Below are 22,029 nucleotides of genomic sequence, written 5' to 3'. Positions count from 1 at the left end.
GCTAACAGTAAACCTAGTAGTCGACTATCTACAAATATGGTATGGCAGGGCCGGATTAAGGGTACTGTAGGCCTAAGGCTATTTACCAGAAAAGGGCCTAATTTTGCAAACGAGGCTACAAAAAGTAATAAAAATACATACATGAAAAATTGAAATTATTTAGGCTATTGCAAAATAACACAAACATAATATAAAAACATGTAATAAATGTTATTAAGTGTCATAGACTGATTTAAGGGAAGCTCTGGGGCCAGTGGGTCACTTTTGACGTTTTTGCATCTGCAGGATTTTTATTTACCTCGTAAAATAGGATTTTGAGGTCGTAACGTGAAGTTTAATCTACCCTTCGACATACCACAGCATTTAACTCAAAATGTAAGAAGATAAAAGTTGAATGTTAAGTGCACCTACTTTTTAATTATTTAACAAATCAGTCGTTTTAAAATAAACTAACTTGTCATTGCCAGGCTTGTTTTTGGACTCCGACGAGTTTTTTTTCTTGTATTCGACTAATGTTTTGTCACTACATTCGCCGAGATGATTCCTAGATTTTTATTTTAATAATGCGTTACTATTTTTTGGCAAATACGCTGTGCATAAGCTAGCTCAGGGGTAGCAACCTATTTCTAGTTACGGGCCAAAACCAAACTCAGAAAGTCCTCCGCTGGCCGATCAAAATGTTAACTAAGAATTGTGTTATTAAAATGTTAGAACAACTGTAAATCAGGCGGGTCTCGGAGCTTTTTTGCACCTAAAGATGTGCTTAATTACATTTACGGAGGAAGTAAAGTGTTGGCCTAAATTAAAATTCGAGTCCAAACCTCGTTATCCATACTACGTATGAAAAATATGATAAAACAACTTTCAGGAAAGGCAATAATCTTAATAGTTAATCTGTTCAGCGTTTGTTAACCTTTTTAAGCGCAGTTCTACTTAAAAAGACATCAAAACATAAACAAACCGGACACAGAAAGAACATTCGCGCGAAGCGCGAAAATTTTTCGCATTACGTATAGTCAAAAAGTAAAAAAATAGGCCTATTTGAAATGGACTCGTGTCTAGTTTGTCGAAGAGGCGGCGGGCCTGATGAATTACATTGGCGGGCCGTACGTTGCCGACCCATGACCTAGCTTAATATTGGCATAAAAATTGACATTGAGTAACCCCGTAGCATACCTTGCGGGTTTCACGATGGAATGTAATTGGCTGCCCGAAAAAACGCTGACACATGCTACATAAAGCAACACAGTAATGGACAGACCTTTATCCCCCAATCTTGCCACTCGCAAACGTACGATTAGGCGTAAAACTTCGGGAAAAAACGTAATAAAATGATACAACATTCACTTGTGTAGTTGGGTTTTGCAAACTACGACCTAGCCAGAGAGTTATGCCCGTGGCCCCCCAAGGGGACCGAGGGCCACCGTTGAGAAAGCCTGTTCTAGATTCTAGAACAAAATGCAAGAGTCACTGGTCCCACATCTCCCCTATTATTACAATGTAGCTTATATGCAAAATTACATTTTCCTTGCCTTACAGCTAGCATACGTATAGGTTGCTTCACACTAAATGCGTTTTGCTTCGAGCGTTAGAGTCTGTCGCAAAACGCTAGCGCTTTCCAGATCACACTTGAACGGTTGCCAGCGTAACGGCAAATTTCCTCGTTCCGAACCAAAAGCGTCACAGTTGACCTGTTTCAACTTCCGCAACCGAAATTTTAAAAACGTTTTACGTTCACGCCAGACGCGTCTAGTGTGAACCAACCTTATGAATGATGTCATCGATATTCAAACCTCTAAGAACATCGCTATCTATGCTTAAAAGGGACTTAAGCCTTTACCTATCCTCAAACCTCACCCCTAAGTACATCACTAACTCCCCCTAATAATTCTAACCCCTATCCATTTTCTAACCCCGCCCATTACCCACCAATAACCCCAAACAGGGCAAAAAATCCAATGCAAAAAAAGCGGCGCCCTAATGGCGCAGGTCAAACTAGGGCGTCCGAACGTCGACACCAAAACGACCCATGCCAGACCTAACACAGCGCCCGATCGACCCATACTCTCTCCCTACAGTTCCAGGTGTTACTTTGTCCATTTAAGGCAGTGGTTCTCAACCCTTTTTTCACCGCGTACCACCTCGAGGTTCTATGGTCTTGTTGCGTACCAAGAAATTATCGAAAAACTCAACTTTACTCAAAATGTATATAGGATTATTAACAGGGGCGGATTAGCTAATTAGTTAGCCCGGAAATTAGTTAGCCCGGAAATTTTCACTAATCTTGAAACAGTTTCCGTTTTTTAACTTGCAAGATACCGATAGTCAAGTTTTGTGATTCTTTGTTGTTTTTCTATGATGTCATAAAATAAATTTGCATAGATGTTTCGGAAAGATAATAATTCCTATCATTGATGAATCATAAAATATTTAACTATGTATAGTTTATTACAATAGAAAAAATGCTAAACTTTTTCGTAAAACTGTAATTTTATTTAAAAACATACTGCGTACCATCCAAAATTACTTCGCGTACCACTATTGGTACGCGTACCACAGGTTGAGAACCACTGATTTAAGGCAATGTTACGACGAATTTAGGACGTATTTGACAGATTTAGGTCTTATTCAGACGATTTTGATCTCATTCTGTACTGGGCAGTAATCTGCGTATTTAAGCTTTATGCAATTGGTCTTTATTCTATGGGTTTATAATTTTTTCTGCATTAGGTATTGTTGCTTTTTAGGTTTTATTGTGTGTTCCTCTTAAAAGTGATAGCAGAGAACGTAATTAGTTCTTAACTCGTTTGCAGCATAAATAAAACGATTTATTTACCTACTCACACACAAGGCACATATTGACTCGACTCAGTTATTAGTTTTTACGCAAAAACTGTACTGTACTGATACTGTATCTGTATCACTATCAGCCTTACAAAAATTTAACCTTAAAAAATTGAGGGCCGAATTTTTCCAGGGCCTAAGGCTATAGCCTTATTAGTCTATTGGTTAATCCGGCCCTGCCTACAGGTGTTCCATTATCGTTGGCCAGAAGGGCTAGATTACTGAAGATACACAACGTGTATCATGTATGTTTAAGATATTATTTATTAATACATTTAAACATTACATACCTATCCCAGACACTAAAAACCAACCACTTGGTTTAACAATATTGTAAAATAAGATGAATTTAAAGAGGAATTTAGTTTTTGCCAACATCGATAAAGTTGGAGTTCAAATAGTTTCGGTGCAAGCGACAAGCAAATTTCGAACCCTGCGAAAGTTGTACGCCGTTTGCAGCCAAGCGTAGCCAATACAGCTCAGTCACGTGTTAACTAGGCTGTGACTATGTTTACTTGCTCAAAAGAGGAACCAAGTTTTATTACGTCTGCTTGGTCGCTTGAATTCTAGCTTATGCTATCGCTTACCTTTTGTTTCTAACAGTTGGTATGACCAGGAACAGCGATATAATGTTTACGTTGTATACAGGAAATTGTAGACTAAGTTAAACAGAGAAAATTGTAGCCTAATTCGTACGCCATTGCTGCTTATCAAGGAACTATTGAATAAAGTAACCAATAGGTAAGAATTTTACAGAAACTAACAGCATGTCAACAACATCTAGCGATGTCGATACACAAGAAAGATCTTTTGGAGACCAAGTCGTAAAGATGTTCGACTGGTAAGCGTGGTATAGATTATTATTTTCGAATACGATATATTCATACAATGAAAACAAAACTTGTTGTAGTGATCGCCAAGAAAAGCAGTTGTTCTGTGACGTAATAATACAAGCCAGGGGCAAACGCTTCGCGGTTCACAGAGCCATGCTCGGCCTGAGATGCAAGTTCTTCGAGAAGCTTTTCACATCAGAGGTATAGTATAGCATTTATGTGCCACGCGAGTGTCACAACAACGTTGACAGTCGCTAATATAGTCTTGTAGCAAAACATTTAGTAGCCTACCTTTAAATGGAGGTACAAAATATTGGTAAACGTAGAAATACAAATGGGGTAGTGATACAACTGGCTCTGAGCAATGTATAGGACTACTTCCTGTACTAAAACCCTTTCTCGAGTGTCGATGGTAATTGAGAAATAACTTGCACGTTACTTAAGCCTGTATTACCACATTCCTTGCTTTTTGCTGCGAAATTCTACGCGGAGGTAACAATGAGATAAAGTACGTTTTTTCTTCTAAGATGACAGAAAAATATGCGGCAGTGGTTAAAATCGACATGGACGACGATCGATTCGAGAGAATTCTCGATTATTGCTACTCTGGTGTCGCGGATATTTCGTCCTCTAATGTCACGGATGTGCTCGACGACGCTGAATACACAGAGTTGTTAGGTCGGTTAAGCAAGCGGAACCAAGGTTTCGCATCAGCGAAGTAACAGTATCACACGCAATGGTTCATTCTTTTAATCAAGTGGCTGTTTATTCAAAATATATAAATTAGTCTCCAAATTTATTTACTGCGAGACTAGCATTACCATACGTCGGGATTTTCACGGTGCTTCTAACACGTATTTTGCCAAATGAACGTTATCTCGTGAGTAGGGTGAGTAAGTAACACTTATCCAACCAAGATAAACGCAATGTAAAAGCCGTCAAAACTTCTTTGCCCAATTCATACTAAAAAAGCCATTATATCGAACAGTGTGCGACTTCATTTAAATTTAACTTAAGTTTTTTAACTAAGATTTTAGTTGGGTATTTTCTGTTTTAGACGTCATGTTTTTACGCAACTTAGTTCTCTAAAAATTTTTATGCGTTTCTCAAGGAATATTTTTTTTCCTTTTAAATCATTAGTTAACCATAACAACATATTTAATCGCTATAATATAATATGCAGTTAAAGTTATTTATATATATACTGTATATAAAGTTTTTCAGTCCATAAAAAATACGATATTTTTGAAATTTTAAATTGAGCTGCTGCGTATGCTTTCGTAATTAATGTTAAACAGTTGTCGTGTGGTATAAAAACAGATTGCACAATTTGGGATTTAGAAACATAAAACTAATATTGTTGCATCACAGACCTTAAATCTGAATGCGTGTCGCGAATGTTGCAATCTGTGGACGTCGATAATTGCCTGAAACTTCGATCTTACGCTTTGCGCTACAACCTCGCCCAAGTTGCGGAGAAAAGCAACCAATGTATCGAGGAAAACTTTGCTGCCATCGTACAACAAGACGACTTCAAAGAACTTAAAGTCGAAGAACTGCGCGAATTTTTAAAAAGAGAAAAAGTAGAGGTAACAAAATTTGTTGCGTGCATAGAAATAAGGATTATGTACAAAACTCCAAAATTGGACTCTTTATAAGTGCACCTGTTTTTTGCGAAAGATGTGACTCTAAGAGTACATAACTGAATGTTTATTAAAATATATCGCCTCGCCCTTGCAAGCAAATTATCACAATGACTTTAAATAAATAAAATAGTATTAAACTGTTTTGACATGTATTAAAATTTTGGCTTTTATGAAAATAAATTTACTCATTTTCGACCTTTTTTAGCTTACTAGCTTATCATTCTTTGTAGAATCTCAGAATATGCATTTTGTTAGCAAACAAACATTTTCCTAAAAACTTATTTTGCTGTTCGGTGTACACTGTATACTGTACAACAGTATATAGCCTCAATCAACAAACTATTCGTTTTATCAGTCGGATTTTATTTTTTTATTTACACAAAGGTTCTCTCTCTGCGATCTTTTGCTTGGAGCACATTTACGGTTATGAGTCATTCTCTAGAGCAGGGGTCCGCAAATAGGGGGTCGCGACCCGAATTGGGGTCGCGGGACCATCCAGTTTCGGTCGCGAAAACCTTAATATATTTGGATGGCGGCCTATAATTGGTAAGTGTTTTCATTATGTCCATTAGTATACTGAATTATATACAAGAGGGCCGTCTTACTTTGAGCGCGAGTAGAATTGTCACGCGAAATATATACACTGAGACCCTTTAAAATGTCGTGGGACCTTACTTCAAACCAGGTTATGGGATAGACCGTTTGCAATCCAACACTATTTTGGCCATTACCACATCCAGCTGATCTGCTGAGCCGGAATAAGTTTACTTCCGAGTATGTGTTTTAAAAAAACTCTCTTTCACGACTTTTTAGCCCGTTTTCTTTAACCAAAGCGTCCTGAGCACGTAGTTCTCTTAAAGTTAAAATATGTAAACTTATCAAATAACGATTTTTTTTTCTTAACGCGATATGCAATGAGCATTTTTGTCTCAATTAATATTAAAATTCTTGCTAACATAAACTGCTTACCCAGGTTATGCAGTTTTTCACCAACTTTGACGATATAAACGAGTTATTATAAGACGCTTTACGCGAATATTTATGTTTGCGGAAATATTATTTTTTGTGTGGTCAAGCGTCGTCCATAGTTTTAAATGAAAAGTTTTGCTAACTAAAACCAGATGCAGGCAATCTGGTTGCGATTGGCGCATTGAGTTAGGCTGGACAAAGCAGGGTGTGTAAGGTCCTTGTTTTAAGATGTCCCGTTTTGGTTTACTTTTGTTACACCGTGTCTCAAAGGCAACCCAGTGAAAATAATCCGGCCCGCAACCTCTCTACAAACTGTACGCAAGACCATGCCCCATATTTTTAACTGTTTTAACTATTTTAACTATACGAAAACGCACAAAATTCATTCGCCCCGCGCGTATTCAATTTGATCAGCGCCTTATAATGTTGAGTTTCTGAGACCGATTGCGAGACGTCGGGCAATTTTAGTGAGCCGCGCCAAAAATAAATCATTACACACCTTGCCAGTATTTATTGCACTAAGAAAGCAGCGGACGGGGGTAAAGGGTTTATAGCTAAATCATATTTGTCGTCGGAATATGAAATCACAAGTACTAAAACTTAAGGCTTCTTTTCGTTTGTGTTACAAAACCCGTTTTACTTTAAAATGAACAAAACACAATACTAATCAGTAGAAACACAATAAGTTACGGTGTTTTTTAGCAAAGCTATTTTATTAAAAACAACTCGTATTGGGGTCGCGAGACCTTGGTAGAAGTAATTTTGGGTCGCGCCAAAAAGTATTTGCGGACCCTGCTCTAGAGATGCCGAGTCATAGTAAAGTACGACTGTTGCAACGAGAATCACGAAAAGCTGATTTTAAAGGAGGCAATTATAGAGCGCCAATTTACGCAGCCTTTTAACAGGTATTGGGGGAGGCTGCTTACATTGGAATTGTACGTTGGGTCAACCACGAACCAGATAGTCGAAGCCATCTCTTCCCAAAACTATTCGCCCAACTTGACCTTTCAACTTGTCCGGGTCATTTCCTGAGGTCAACTGTTCACCAAGAGGTTAGAGTTAGACACTAAAAGTTGCGAAACTGAGTCTTTATGTGCTGAGGAATATTTTTTCACTTACGGCACACCAAGAGGATTCCAAGTTGTGGCGACACACCTACTTAAATATGCCTGAACCGATATAGAGACATCGGCAGTAGGCACGTACTAAAATCAGACGATAGCGAAAGTGCAGTATAAGGTTATATGCGATGAAGTAACACATTTTTACTTTTTTTAAGTTTTGTAAGTTGTGGTTTTATGGACCTTCTGAAATGCTTTAGGCCTCATAAAGTCCTAGGATTTGACTCGATTTCCTAATAAAGGTACAAGTTAAATAAAACGTCGCCTCGCGGCACATCTAGCAAGGCCTCCGCGGAACACGGCGGCGGAGAACTGTTTTCAGATAACTTATGCATAATTTTTATGGCTTAATTTGCCGTGTAAAAAAAATTGAAGCCCACATAAAAGTATAAGTAACAGTTTTGGCTTATTTTATTTTTAGATTATGGTACGCGAAAGCCTTCAATGCAGCAATGCGGTGTTGGATGCCGCAATGCAATACATGCCAATTAAGATTGGTGAGGCGGACGGTAGGTTGTAAATTATGTGAACTATTAACTCCAACGTTTTGATATTTTACATCTAAACAAACCTTATCACTGTGAACACATTTGTATTACCATGAAGCGAATTGTTTAATCGTCCGGCATTTATGCCTAAAGCAGCTAGCATCGAAGCCTTTCGACAGTTGTTGTCCTAAAATGATTCATACCCTTTTTTGTCAGTAGAATCGTAGTTTAACAACTGTATCGTGCTATACGTCATGAACCTTAAAGTTTGTAAATTTTTGATAATTTTTTTACAGCATGGCCCGTAACCCTGAACCCTTAGATTAACCACCACTGACATAAATCCGGCACCACTGCTATACACAGCAATGTTAAATTTTCGATTAGGAACGCCCAAATCTTTCACATATTTATGTCGTTTTTGTTTTGACCTCGGTTGTTTTGCGTAATTAGACGTCGTACCACTTGAAACTACAGATTGTTCTTCTGTCACCACGTTTCGCTACAAACTATATTGTCAATAAACTCGTGGCACGTTTTTCCAGACATTTCGCCATATTTTCTAATAGTTGGGGGTAAAGGAGCAGTAAAACAGTGCGTCAAGGTTGATGTCAGAAACGGGGAAACAGAAGTTCTGCCGGTATGAAAAACATAATACTAATGTTGGTTATGTAAGTGTTAAAACAAACCTTATTTTGTATAACGAACAGTATATGCATGTTTGTGTTATGTAAAACAAAACAAGAGTTTTCAATATCGATAAATTATAAAAGCAGGAATATTTAATACAATTTAATACAATTGATATATTTTCACCTCCGTGTAAAATAAAGTTAAGATGAAAACGACATAACAACAATAAAAATAGAGAAAACCATAATTTACACGGAAAAAGCAGAGTATCACGTGAATTCCACAACCGTAATGGACAGATATAAAGGTGACAAAGTGGTTTTAATGCTTGAATTGGTAAATCATCAGGGATTGCAAGATATATAAGTATATGGTAGCCTAATGCGTGTCCCATATAATACGGGTTGGTTGTAATTTACGACACGGGTAGGATAGGGCCTATTTGGAATTTGGTTTAGGAGGGGCATCAAATTTTCATAGATGACGTCAAAAATTAGCTTCATAAAGCGACATCATGTAACAAAAACTCAATGATATTATGTTGGAGGTCGACCTGTACGCAAATGTACAGTTGATTTCGTAGCTAAATATAGATTTAAGGATATTGTGACAAATCATTTGCGCGAAGTTGAAAAACTTTTAATTTAGGAGATGGGTACAATGAACAAAAATGCAAACAAAATAATGAGCAAAAAAATAACTAGTTCAACGCTTAATGTAATGGCGTTTATCACGATAATTTTAGCACTCAAGTTATACAATAGCCGCATTAAATTAACCAGGCAGAAATTGCATTTTTAATGCATTCTGTGTTAATGAGGCCTAGCCTTTGGCCACACAGAAAGTATGCAAAAAAAATACCTTCATTAATCGTTTATCTTGTTTTTCATCATACGGGTATTCCGGTGGCGCTGTATTTGATGGCAGTTTGTTATTGCTAAAAGCTTATACAAAAAGGGGAAAATATTACGATTTTATCAAATATTCTGTCTAGTATAGCTGTACATATTTAGCGCGTAAATTATATCGAACTTTTTTTAAGTTTTACTAAAACCACCCTTAAAAAACAGTTTACTTGTGTGTTTTTAGGAACTCATCGCAGCAAGAGTTAGATCCGCCTTTGTCAAGTATGGAAATAGAATTTTACTTTGTGGGGGAACTATGGGGGACTGGGATGCTTCTCCTCACAAAAGTTGTGAAATGATTGATTTGAATGACTTATCAAAAAGGGTGGTCAAAGCTGACATGCCTGAGGCTCGAATGCGTGCTGCATCTTCAGTTTTAAACGGTAAAATGATACTGGAAACAATTTAATTGTCACTTAACTAGATTAACGGAAAAATATTTTTTCTGCAACTTTTGCAAACCCTTGTTTTGATTTATATAAAAAATCCGTTCTGTTTGGTTAGATTTGGTTTTCGTCTCTGGGGGACGAAATGGTCTTCAGCACGTTTTGTCAACTTGCTACATTTACGACTTCAACCGTGACATTTGGTTTTTGGATCCCGCCCAAATGCTAAAAAAAAGAACCAGTCATGCCATGGTTTCCTTCAGAGGTATAATAGATTCGTAAAATCAATTCGCGCCATTGAAAGTGATAACTTGTTTATATTTTAGGAGCACTTTACTGCATTGGTGGGCATGATGGGGCTGAATGTCTTGCTCACTGCGAACGCTATGCAAACCATCGTTGGTCTGCCATCGCACCCTTGAACGAAGCAAGAGCGTGCTTAGCTGTGGTTGTTCTTGGTCAGTGGATTTACGCAATTGGGGGACGCGGTGTGTAATTGTTCAAAATGATCATTTAGATCTTGCGCATCATTAAAATTAACAAAATATATTTTAGATTTGTTAGATCCAATCCATAAATTAGGGTCAGTTGAACGATATGATTCCACAACGGACAAGTGGGATGAAATTCGACCAATGAATGTTGAACGTGCATTCCACGGAGCTTTTGCATATCACGGCAAAATCTATGCCGTTGGGGGGCAAGTAACCAATAACATTAATTTTTGTTATTGCCTGTATGACTGCGTATTAAAATTTAACCAAGCTGTAGAAGGGGAATTATTTTCTTTTAAGCTTGCGTAATCGAATTTAAGGTAGCTTTTTAAGCCTAACTTATCCGGATCTTGTCTTTTGCGTGACTGTGTTTCTATTTTTTCGCAACTTTGTCGCAAGGCTTACCGTCATGTGAATGTTTAGACTGAACGAGAATTCGATTGAAGTTTATGACCCCCAAGAAGATTCCTGGACGATGGAGTTTAACATACCGAGCCTATGCAATTTTTGCCAAGTTGTATCTACATGAATTACAAGGAATCCACTACACTGTGTTCCGCTAATTTAGTTAGCTCTCTCCCGTGCTTCGCCATGATAATTTAAAAAGACGGAGAAGTTTCTGATGCAATATTGCCATAGTTGATTTTAAACATTTTTGGTAAAATCATTATTTCTTTCAACCTTCATTTTTTGTTCAAGCTTTATAGTATTTTTTAACTTTGTGTTTAACGCTTGCTTTTATCATTTGATTTGAATTCCCATGTTAGGAATGTATTAAATTAAATACAAAGCCTAAAACATCAGTTTTGTTCGGTTAATGTATTTCACTACAATAGAAGCATGATCAGTATATTTCTTCGAAATAAAAAATTATTTACTTTAGGCGCATGGGAAATCTATAATTCGAACTTTACCTCTCAACGATTGTTCAACGTGTTTCCGACCTATAACGGTCCTGGTTGCGATTAAGCGATCTATAGTATATGTAGCGTGGCCTACACTAACCGTTGTATGGTTTGTGTCCTAGTTGAAACGCGTCCCTGGGTGTACGAGACACAAGAGGCGATTCCATAGACATGAAAGAAACGAAATCCAATTACTACGTCATACACAACCTCGTTGCAGATGAGAAGTAAATTAACAAAAATTCAAGTATTTACAATGTAATTAAACCAAAGGTACTTTCTAAAACTGAACTAAATTGCACTTTCCAGTTACGTTAACGATAAGAAAATACAAAACATCGAAGAAATTTACATAAACTTTTTAGGGTTTACCCTGTAACTTGGATTTGATCAGATGTAACTCGCGAGCTCGGCTGAACTTGAAGGGTCGTTAGTGCGAACCTCGCGGCAGTCACCGAATGTTTCTACTTACCTTGTTATTACTAATTAGGTATGTAGCGACTCTCTACCTTGCGGTAACTTTATCTGCTTAACGATATTCATGTCGTATTCTATATATCGCCTTCTTTGTGTGTCTGCTTATATGCTCGGTATCTACTCTCGTCAGAGACCGCTCTGTTTCTTGCTAAGACCAGACCTAACTTTAACTGCACTCCACTATTACTTCCCCTCTACCTTTTGTGATGCAATAAACAGTGCAAGCTAACAGTAAACCTAGTAGTCGACTATCTACAAATATGGTATGCCCTACAGGTGTTCCAGTATCGTTGGCCAGAAGGGCTAGATTACAGAAGATACACAGCGTGTATCACGTATGGTTCTCATATTATTTATTAATACATTTAAACATTACACACCTATCCCAGACACTAAAATCCAACCACTTGGTTTAACAGTTTTGTAAAATAAGATCTGAATTTAAAGAGGAATTTAGTTTTTGCCAACATCGATAAAATTGGAGTTAAAATGGTTTACGGTGCAACCGACACGTAAATTTCGAGCCCTGCGAAAGTTGTATGTCATGTGCAGCCAAGCGTAGCCAATACAATTCGGTCACGTGTTAGCTACGCTGTGACTATGTTTACTTGCTCAAAAGAGGAACTAAGTTTTATTACGTCTGCTTGGTCGCTTGAATTCTAGCATGCTATCACTTACCTTTTGTTTCTAACAGTTGGTGTGACCAGGAACAGCGATATAATGTTTACGTTGTATACAGGAAATTGTAGACTAAGTTAAACAGAGAAAATTGTAGCCTAATTCGTACGCCATTGCTGCTTATCAAGGAACTATTGAATAAAGTAACCTATAGGTAAAAATTTTACAGAAACTAACAGCATGTCAACAACATCTAGCAATGTCGATACACAAGAAAGATCTTTTGGAGACCAAGTCGTAAAGATGTTCGACTGGTAAGCCTGTTATAGATTATTATTTTCGAATACGATATATTCATACAATGAAAACAAAACTTGTTGTAGTGATCGCCAAGAAAAGCAGTTGTTCTGTGACGTAATAATACAAGCCAGGGGCAAACGCTACGCGGTTCACAGAGCCATGCTCGGCCTGAGATGCAAGTTCTTCGAGAAGCTTTTCACATCAGAGGTATAGTATAGCATTTATGTGCCACGCGAGTGTCACAACAACGTTGACAATTGCTAATATAGACTTGTAGCAAAAAAGTTGGTACCTTAAATTGAAATGCAAAATATTGGTAAACGTAGAAATACGAATGAGGTAGTGGTACAACTGGCTCTGTGCAATGTATAGGACTACTTCCTGTACTAAAACCCTTTCTCGAGTGTCGATGGTAATTGAGAAATCACCTGCACGTTACTTAAGCCTGGATTACCACATTCTTTGCTTTTTGCTACGAAATTCTACGTGGAGGAAACAATCAAATAAATTACGTTTTTTCTTCTAATTTCTAAGATGAAAGAAAAATATGCGGCAGTGGTTAAAATCGACATGGACGACGATCGATTCGAGAGAATTCTCGATTATTGCTACACTGGTGTCGCGGATATTTCGTCCTCTAATGTCACGGATGTGCTGGATGACGCTGAATACACAGAATTGTTAGGTCGGTTAAGCCAACGACATAGAAACTCTTTTATATGTCGTTGGTTAAGCGAGTGAAAGTAAGGTTTCGCATCAGCAAAGTAACAGTATCGCACATAATGGTCCATTCTTTTGAGCACGTTGCTGTTTATTTGCCAAAGTATATATATTACTCAAACTTACTACTGCGAGACTAGGATTACCATGCGTCAGGATTTTCACGGTGCTTCTATAACAGTTTTGGGCGCTCTTTCACTATTGTACGTGAAAAGTTATGCAAAAAAACAAACAAAATAAAACCGCATACCACAACGCATATTGTTTGGGTTAGGGTGCGGGTTAGCGTTGGGTTGAGGGTGGGTTAAGTTATTATTAATAATAAACATAATATTACTTGACCCACCCTCACCCAAACGCTAACCCGCACCCTAACCCAAACAATATGTGTTGTGGTATGCGGCATTTGAAGAAAATTTTTGTTTTATTAATTTTTACGTACTATAGTGAAAGAGCGCCCATTTTTGTAATATGACCATTATATCGTGATCAACACTTATCCAGCCAAGATAAACGCAATGTAAAAGCCGTCAAAACTTTTTTAACCACTTCATTTTAAAGAAGCCGTTATATCGAGCAATGTGCGATTTTCATTTAAATTGCAACAAAAGTTTTAATTGGGTATTTTCTGTTTTAGACGCCTCGTTATGACGCAACTTTGTTCTCTAAATGCGTTTCTAGAGGATTATTTCTTTCTTTTAAATTATTACTAAGCAACATATTTAATTGCTATAATTTAACATGCAGTTAAAATTTATTTGTATATACCGTATATAAAGTTTTTCAGTCCCTAAAAAATACGATATTGTTGAAAGTTTTTTAATGATCTGTTCTCTTCTTTTGTAGGCATTATTATACTGTTGTATTATGTTGTGAAAACTTATGACACATTAAGAGATTTAGAAACAGAAAACTAATATTGTTGCATCGCAGACCTCAAATCTGAATGCGTGTCGCGAATGTTGCAATCTGTGGACGTCGATAATTGCCTGAAACTTCGGTCTTACGCTTTGCGCTACAACCTCGCCCAAGTTGCGGAGAAAAGCAACCGAATAATTGAGGACAATTTTGCCAAAACCGTGCAACAAGAAGACTTCAAAGAACTCGAATTGAACGAAGTGCTCGCCATTTTGGCAAGAGATAGAATTAAGGTTTGCTGAACCCAACATGCCTCTGTTAATATATAGATTTACTTTTTTTATTGTATTGTTCATATTCGGATCTAAACCTGTCTCAGTAATGCAAGTTGTTGGTCATTTATCCATTTTTTTAAATCCGGAAGAACCACTAAGGTTAAAAAAGATTTAAAACAAATGAAGTTGTTTTGGATCTTTTTTAAACTTTGTGGGTTTTTCGGATCTATATAGGTTTAAGGCTTATATTTTTGTTTAAAAACAACTGGTACGAATGTTGTTTTAACATTCTTAAGGCTAAACTGATATTAAAATTGTTTTGTCTGACAAAAACTTGTTAAACACGCTTTTCTATATTTGTCTAGGCCCATTTCTGTCACAAATGGCGACTGTCTTAAATACATAAACTGTCCAAAAGCAGGTGCGGTCATAAGTTACGACATAAAGTTACGTCAAACGTGACGTATTTTTTTAATAAAAAGACGGAAAATATCAGCGTGCAGGGTGAAAAAGCCATTACCCGCCCCTGGACCCCAGTTTAGTGAACAATTGTACGATAATGGACGAGCGAAGCGGACCGCAGACCACAGAAATAGAGTCGTGGAATGTGAATAAGTTTTAAACTACCCCACTTTTCAACTCTTGGATACTTATCATAGTGCAGGGATGGCGAACCTTTTCATAGCGCGGGTCACAAACACGACGTTAAAGCTCTTAATTTTCCGCCACATTTTACGTTTTACGGCGATTAAAAATGCTTTTAGTTGTCTGCTATTCTGCACGCATTTGTTGAAGTGCAGTTAATGTAGGCCTACTCGTAACCCCTAAATCATTTTTGCACGACCCACAGATGGGCCGCCCTGATTTAAACAGTATAGCGCTATTTAACGAAGAATTGTTTTTTTACATTTATCTATTCCTAAAAATGATTGATAACATTTCGGTATTTTTAGAGAGACAAGTTCGACATAACACATCTGTGGTGGGTCACTTTGTGACCCGTGGGTCAGTGGTTCGCCATCCCTGTCATAGTGTAAGGTTAACTGCAAATTTTGTCGTTTTTTAGACGCTTCACGAGGTCGTTTACGCTGCCATAATCCTCTGGGTGAACCACAACCCGTTAAGCCGGAATCAATATTTCAGAACACTTTTCGCAAAAGTCGACCTGTCATCTTTATCCAGGCCATTTTTGAGGTCTACTGTAAGCCAAGAAGTAAGTTATAAAAACACAGCAAAACATATTGCTGAGCTATTAAAAACCCCAGTCGGTTAAGCCTATAGGTACCTGTTCAAAACATAAGTTGCTATAACTCCCGTTAAAAATAGAATAGTGTTTTCTTACAAAAAATATTATTTCATTTTATTGATTTGAAAAACAGTCTTATAACTTATAATTAATTATTCATAGATGGAAATGTTACATTTCTCGTATATCAATTTATTTGTTTTTTTAAATTATTTAAGTCTAAATCTTTACTTTAAATGATCCAAACCCTGGTACGTGCGGCTTTGTACAGCTGTAGCCAACTATTTTCTGATTCCAATATTAATAAAATGTTTTTGGAAGCTTCTTCGCTGATGTTTTGTGGATCTTCTTAACTAACAGAAAACCATTTGTTTAATCGCCAACAAACAGGAACAATACGAATTGCGTTTGCTGTGCAAAAAAAAACACAAGGATCAAAGTTACCTTAATAGGCCTTTGGCGTAGCCTGCCCCTTTTTGCAAATTTAAGTGATTGCCGTTTTTATATTATAAATATAAGTTAAAACGTTTATGTAAGTAACAACGATAACTACATGATTAACGATGTGATAACAATAACAAATTATGAAAAACAACTTTGGGTACGCCTTACAAATAAGAAATAATTACAGCCAAATTTTCGCAGAATTTTTTTTCAGCTTCGAAACGATTTCTTTAAATTATGTGCCTTTTATGATCCCAGTCTTGGAACAACCTGCTTCAAAGAAAAATGCACAACATTTCGCATTTGTCTCCTAAAGATCGTTTTAACAGAATCAATCACATGTTCACAGCACTAACTTAGCCAGAGATTGGTAAATATGCTGTTGTTACCAGGCATAGTATATACTGAAAAGAAATTCCGGTATTTATTTGCTGAAACGTCGAATAAGTACCGGAAAAAATTCTTAGCCAGTGAATAGTACTTAATACAGCATCTAAAATATTTTTTCGTACGTTTTTATAAGGTAAGACACTAGATAGGCCCATAACCAACCACTTGCTAAAGGTTCTTGTTCGCGAAAATCCTGAATGTTGCCACGCCGTGATGGACACAGTAGTGCAGTGGCTACCAGCACAGCAGGACCTTCAAGGTAATGCACTACTAACTAACCCGTGTTTTGTACATGTGTTCTGTGTGTGTAGGGTTAAATTATTAATATATGATATACACTATTTTGCTAGATTGTTAGCTGGGTGTTACTTTTTTTGATATTTTCATGGAAAGGTATTAGAAGTGTTTTTTTTTTTAACTAAACAGCCAATTCTGCGTGTCTAGGGTAAAATTAATATTATAGACCGGTTGCTGCTGATTATTTAACCAGTTTTTAACTTCTTGAATAATTTTATTTAAAAAACTTATCTGTCTATACCAGGGTCGGGCAACGCAAATCATTCCGACCAACGCAAATCATCCGGCCCGCGCCCTATTTAACAAACTGGGCACGAGGCCAATCCTCGTTTATTTTTGGCTATTTCAACTACAGAAAAGCAAATGTGTTTTGCACTTTGCGTAAATCTTGTTCGATCATCGAGTGTAAATTGCAAAATACTCTGGTTTTATCCCTGATTACCGTCGTTATAATCAGATGCGTCTAGTCTACACAGTTAACATTGAACGGCCAATAGAGACCTTTCTGAGTTTGGGTTTGCCATCCCTGATCTATTCTTTTGTCATTGTGATATTACACTCTTTTGCTAATTGTTAGCTACATCACCCTACGTTGTTGTTATTGGAGGGGACGCCGGGTGTGGAAAACAATGCATCAAGTATGACATCACAACCAAAGAACGCGTCACTTTGCCGGTAAATAAAAAATAAATTAAACCTTTTTATGTGGCGGGAGAGTGGTTGTCAGTGCTGGGACAGTCGTTTCTTATTTAAGTCACGAGTAGAGTACTTAACTCGCGACTTTCCGGAATGGAAAATCCTGAGGGCCATTTAATTACAATTTCATGTAAAGGTATTGACGGTGTTGTTAACAAGTCATTTTAAAAAGAATTAAGTCCCGCCAAGTCTTTTAAAAAATAACTTAAGTCCAAGGCAAGTCATTTGCAAAATACCCTCAGTCCAAGTGAAGTCTTTTTGAATAAATAACAAGTCAATTCCAAGTCAGGTCCATGTCATACAAAATTAACTGTTTAACTATTCCAATTGGTTAAATTGTCCGATTATGAGCAATAAACTTAAAAAACGCAATATTTAGCCAGACAATTATTTAATGTGCAAAAATAAAATAACTAACCCAATTTAGTTAAATAAATGCTTAATGAAAACATTTCATTTAAACCCAAGTCAATTGTTTAAAAGACTTAAGTCAAGTGAGCTCATTTTGCACTAAAACTTAAGTCAAGTCAAGTCATTTGGAAACAGTGACTTAAGTCAAGTCAAGTCATTGAAGTCATTGACTTAAGTCATTACAACACTGGGTATTGAAATCAAAAATTTAGTTCGCGGTTTGATGCCCCCCCATACATAAATAAAGATATTAAGGCAATGGAAAACTAATCATCAAATTTACATATATATGTTTTTTTTATACTCTGTAATTCTAATAACTTTGACATCAAATAGTAATAGTAAATACTTACTTGCTAAAAAGTGGGTCGTGAAAAGTTATTTTTAACAATGAAAAACACATTTTAAGCGTTAACTTTTAATGGGTCCCTATAGGACACCGAATTATTTTAACGCAACTTTACGTATATGTAGGATCATTTGCGTGAAATTGTGCGTCGCTTCATGCCTAGCACGGTCAACTGTTAGCACAATAGAGTTCTATAGGTGTAATTAATATGATTCTGTGTTATTTTTATAGCAATTGAAAACGCCTAGAACAAATGCAACTTCTATCAAAATCGGTTACAACATAATGACCATCGGTGGACAAGACGACAAAAGTTGCGAGATGATTAACTTGAATGACCAAACAAATTGGACACTAATTGCCGATTTGCCAGAGGTTCGATATTACGCCGCATCGTCACTTTTGGACGGTAGGAGTTTCGCATTTAAATACTATTTAGGTTAAATATCCTAATTGAAGTTTTGATCAGGTTTGATCTACATCTCTGGTGGACGTGACAGCAAGCACGAGGTTACATCGACATGTTTCATTTATGACATCGTTCGCAACATTTGGTCTAACCTGCCTGCCTCAATGCTTTGTGCACGAAATGCACACGCAATGGTGACAATAGGAGGTAATTACATGTAAAAACTTTATATTGTTATGCACGCATATTGGATAGAACAGCGGTTCTCACCAGTGGGCCATGGAAACAATGAGATTGGCCAAAGACAATAATAAAAAGCTAGATTTAATTAGGAATTCAGTTTCATTTGTGTCTGTCACTAATTAGTTTCTAACGGTTGTATTTAACATTCTTCCTATATGCGTTGAACTTGTTTTTAATGTGTACCACAACTGTTCATGTTACGTCACATTGCTAAAAATTGGCGTGATGTTTACTGCGTTAAAGCAGAGCATTCAAGATAAAACGTGGTACGATAAAGCGGTTTATGTGCGATTGGAAAACCAAGTACTTCCAAAGTAACGGGAACATTATTGTGTATGCACGGTTAAATAAGTACTCTGTTTTGAAATATGCCCTGCTTCTGTTTGTGCTAACTAAACCTATTTTACACCTTTTTTTCTTTCATAAAAATTTAATGGGCCACAAAATTTTTGTAAAACGAAAATGAGCCATGAAAGAAAAAAGGTTAAGAACCACTGGGATAAAATAAATAAAGTTGACTGTGAGAGATATTGGTACCTCGCTAGGGAATTTTAAGTGTTGTAAACGAGTCATTTTAATACAATGTAAGTCCTAGTCAAGTCATTTGTAAATTACTGATTTGCAAATAAGTCCAAGCCAAGCCCAAGTACAAGTTATTGTCTTAGCAAGTCCAAGTTCAAGTCAAGTCATTGCCATTAAAAAAAGTGAAACTACTAAAAATCAATAGTACACCGAAAGCCATCGCAGACTCACCGAATCTGTTGATCTATGATGCAAGCAGAGCAGACTAGAAAAACAACTAGCCTGCCGTGAGGTTCGAACTCACGACCTCCGGTCAAGCCGGGACCGTCGCTCTACCAACTGAGCTATGCAGGCTCAGAAGGGAACGAGTCGAGAAACAACCATGCCCCAATGCTTGCTCAATCTGTTAGTACAAGCAACCTCATAGAAGGGGAGCCGTAGTCGTTGGTCAAAAAGCAGCTTCGAAGGGCTAGATCTCAGCAGTTATTAACACACATATCTGTGAATGTTTCATTGAATAAATGATATAGTACTGTGGATCCCACGTTTTCACTAGCATTTTAATTTTAGTACTTTTGGACTGGATACCATTTACATCATAGAAGTAAATAAATATGTACGAATTTACGTTTTGCCAATTCAAATCCCACAATTTAGATTCCTTATATTGCTGTGGCGGATATGACGGAAACAAAAAACTCCAGTCGTGCGAACGTTACACAAAGAATCGGTGGTCGGCTATTTCAGATATGAATGAAAAACGAAGTGGCATGGCGGCAGTTGTATTTGATGGTTTTATTTATGCCATTGGTGGATCTGGTAAGTCAGACGAGCTTTCACACATAAACATGTTACAACGGTTGAAGCTGATAACAGCTCGTTAACTAATAGGGTCGTATTACTATGTTTTCGTTGCTCCTTAGGAACAACATCCCTGCTATATTATGGCCAAACCATTGACTTTAAATAAACTCGTAATTAAGGTCCCTATTTCGATTAAAATATACTTTTCGATTAAAAGAACTGATTTTTGTAAATCATAAATGTGAAATTTTGAACATAAAGCAAACTCTTTTGTTATAGGCTATCCCTATAGGACATCTTGATTCTCGTAACATCATCCATTTGTAGGATTTATACCACACAATCTGTTTTACTAATTTCGACCCGTGTGATCAACTACCAGCTGTGTTGTTTTGTAATGCTATACAGGTTCAACTAACAAATCCTCAGTTGAGCGATACGATCCAAAAACAGACAAGTGGTCTTGTGTGAGTCCGATGAACAAAGGACGCTGGTATCACGTTGCTTTCGTTTGGCAGGGAAAGATTTATGTCGTTGGAGGGTGAGTCGTCCACAAAAGTACAGGTTGCGTAATTGTAGTCCTGCATATTACCAATTTTTTTTTCAAGACCTATATATTTGTTTAATATTCAGGCATACAGTTTAAAAATCACTTGAGTCAAAAGAAACAAATGAAGTACAAACAAATAAACCACGTTTGACATATTTCATTTCGCAAATTAAAAACGTATATATAGAGGATGGTATTAACGTTTGGATAACATAAAAGCCTGTTCAATATTGTAATAATTACGGATGGTAAACTAGTCCTACCATCTCGGAGCAACGTGTCTATTTTTTAATTAGTTGAAGGTAATCCTAGTTATAGTTACCATGCTAAGTTCCATGATGGATTTACTTCTTTTAATTGTATGTGTGTTTATTTATAATTATAATGTCGTTACTCGTACTATATACCTAAAGCCAAATTTACGATGTTGAAAATTAACAACTTTACTAAATGCAAATAAAATCCTCGCCAAATCATTGCTTTTTTAAACAGATTTTTACTTTATTAACATAATGTACTTTTTGAAAATCTAGTTAACAAAAAATGTGTGCTACGGTCACTATATTGCGGATTGCAGTCTACCCATGACAGACCCCTGCTATTGAATTATGACATTCTGAACAAAAAATCGACCTATTTCACAAATAAAATAAAATATGACCGACTGATCGATATAATAATTGCACTTTTCACCAAAATCTAAAATAAAATCTAAAAAAATTAAAATTTTAGCGCAAAAATGATTCTTTCCGTACAGCGTAAGGCTTTAACGACAATGCCAATTAATTTGTGTTTGCATTCAGTCAAGACGAGAAATCCGTTGAGGTGTACGATCCCAAAGAGGATATCTGGACAATTTGCTTCGATTTGCCCTGTTTGAGCAACTGTTGTACTGTTGTAGCTATTTAGGACATTGTCGTCCTCCTTACAGCCACAAAGTCCAAGTTGAAACTGAAATCAAAGACCGATTGGTATTTCTTTTATATTTTTTTGAGTTGTTGTAAAAAAGTATCTTTAGAGTATGCCTTCTTCTTTTTACAAAAATTATTTTTGATATTCTTGGAAAACTATTTTCTTTAAGGTAGAAACTGAAATATCTTGACAAATTTTGGATTGCGTTTTTGTTTTACAGTAAATCACCGTTCTATTCTTTTATTAGTTTGTACTGAACGGGAATTTTCAGCAAAAAACGTAGA

General features: G+C 36.7%; 1 protein-coding gene across 1 annotated transcript; it reads left to right on the top strand.

The window, feature by feature from the left end:
• Positions 1–3,568: 3,568 nt before the first annotated feature.
• Positions 3,569–20,828, top strand: LOC146146769 (uncharacterized). The gene is made up of 22 exons (XM_083387055.1): positions 3,569–3,685; positions 3,755–3,878; positions 4,205–4,355; positions 5,049–5,266; positions 7,198–7,344; positions 7,835–7,922; positions 8,447–8,541; positions 9,624–9,822; positions 9,944–10,090; positions 10,152–10,313; positions 10,381–10,529; positions 11,978–12,029; positions 12,534–12,633; positions 12,703–12,826; positions 13,154–13,304; positions 14,273–14,490; positions 15,539–15,685; positions 16,727–16,811; positions 17,427–17,524; positions 18,537–18,714; positions 20,137–20,298; positions 20,692–20,828. Exons 1-22 carry the CDS (start codon positions 3,612–3,614, stop codon positions 20,826–20,828), a joined length of 3,006 nt encoding a protein of 1,001 aa, XP_083243181.1. The 5' UTR covers positions 3,569–3,611.
• Positions 20,829–22,029: the final 1,201 nt, after the last annotated feature.

Source organism: Ascidiella aspersa, chromosome 4 (assembly GCF_963924565.1).
Source record: "Ascidiella aspersa chromosome 4, kaAscAspe10.2, whole genome shotgun sequence".
NCBI lineage: Eukaryota > Metazoa > Chordata > Ascidiacea > Phlebobranchia > Ascidiidae > Ascidiella > Ascidiella aspersa.
This window is presented reverse-complemented; position numbering and strand designations above follow the sequence as displayed.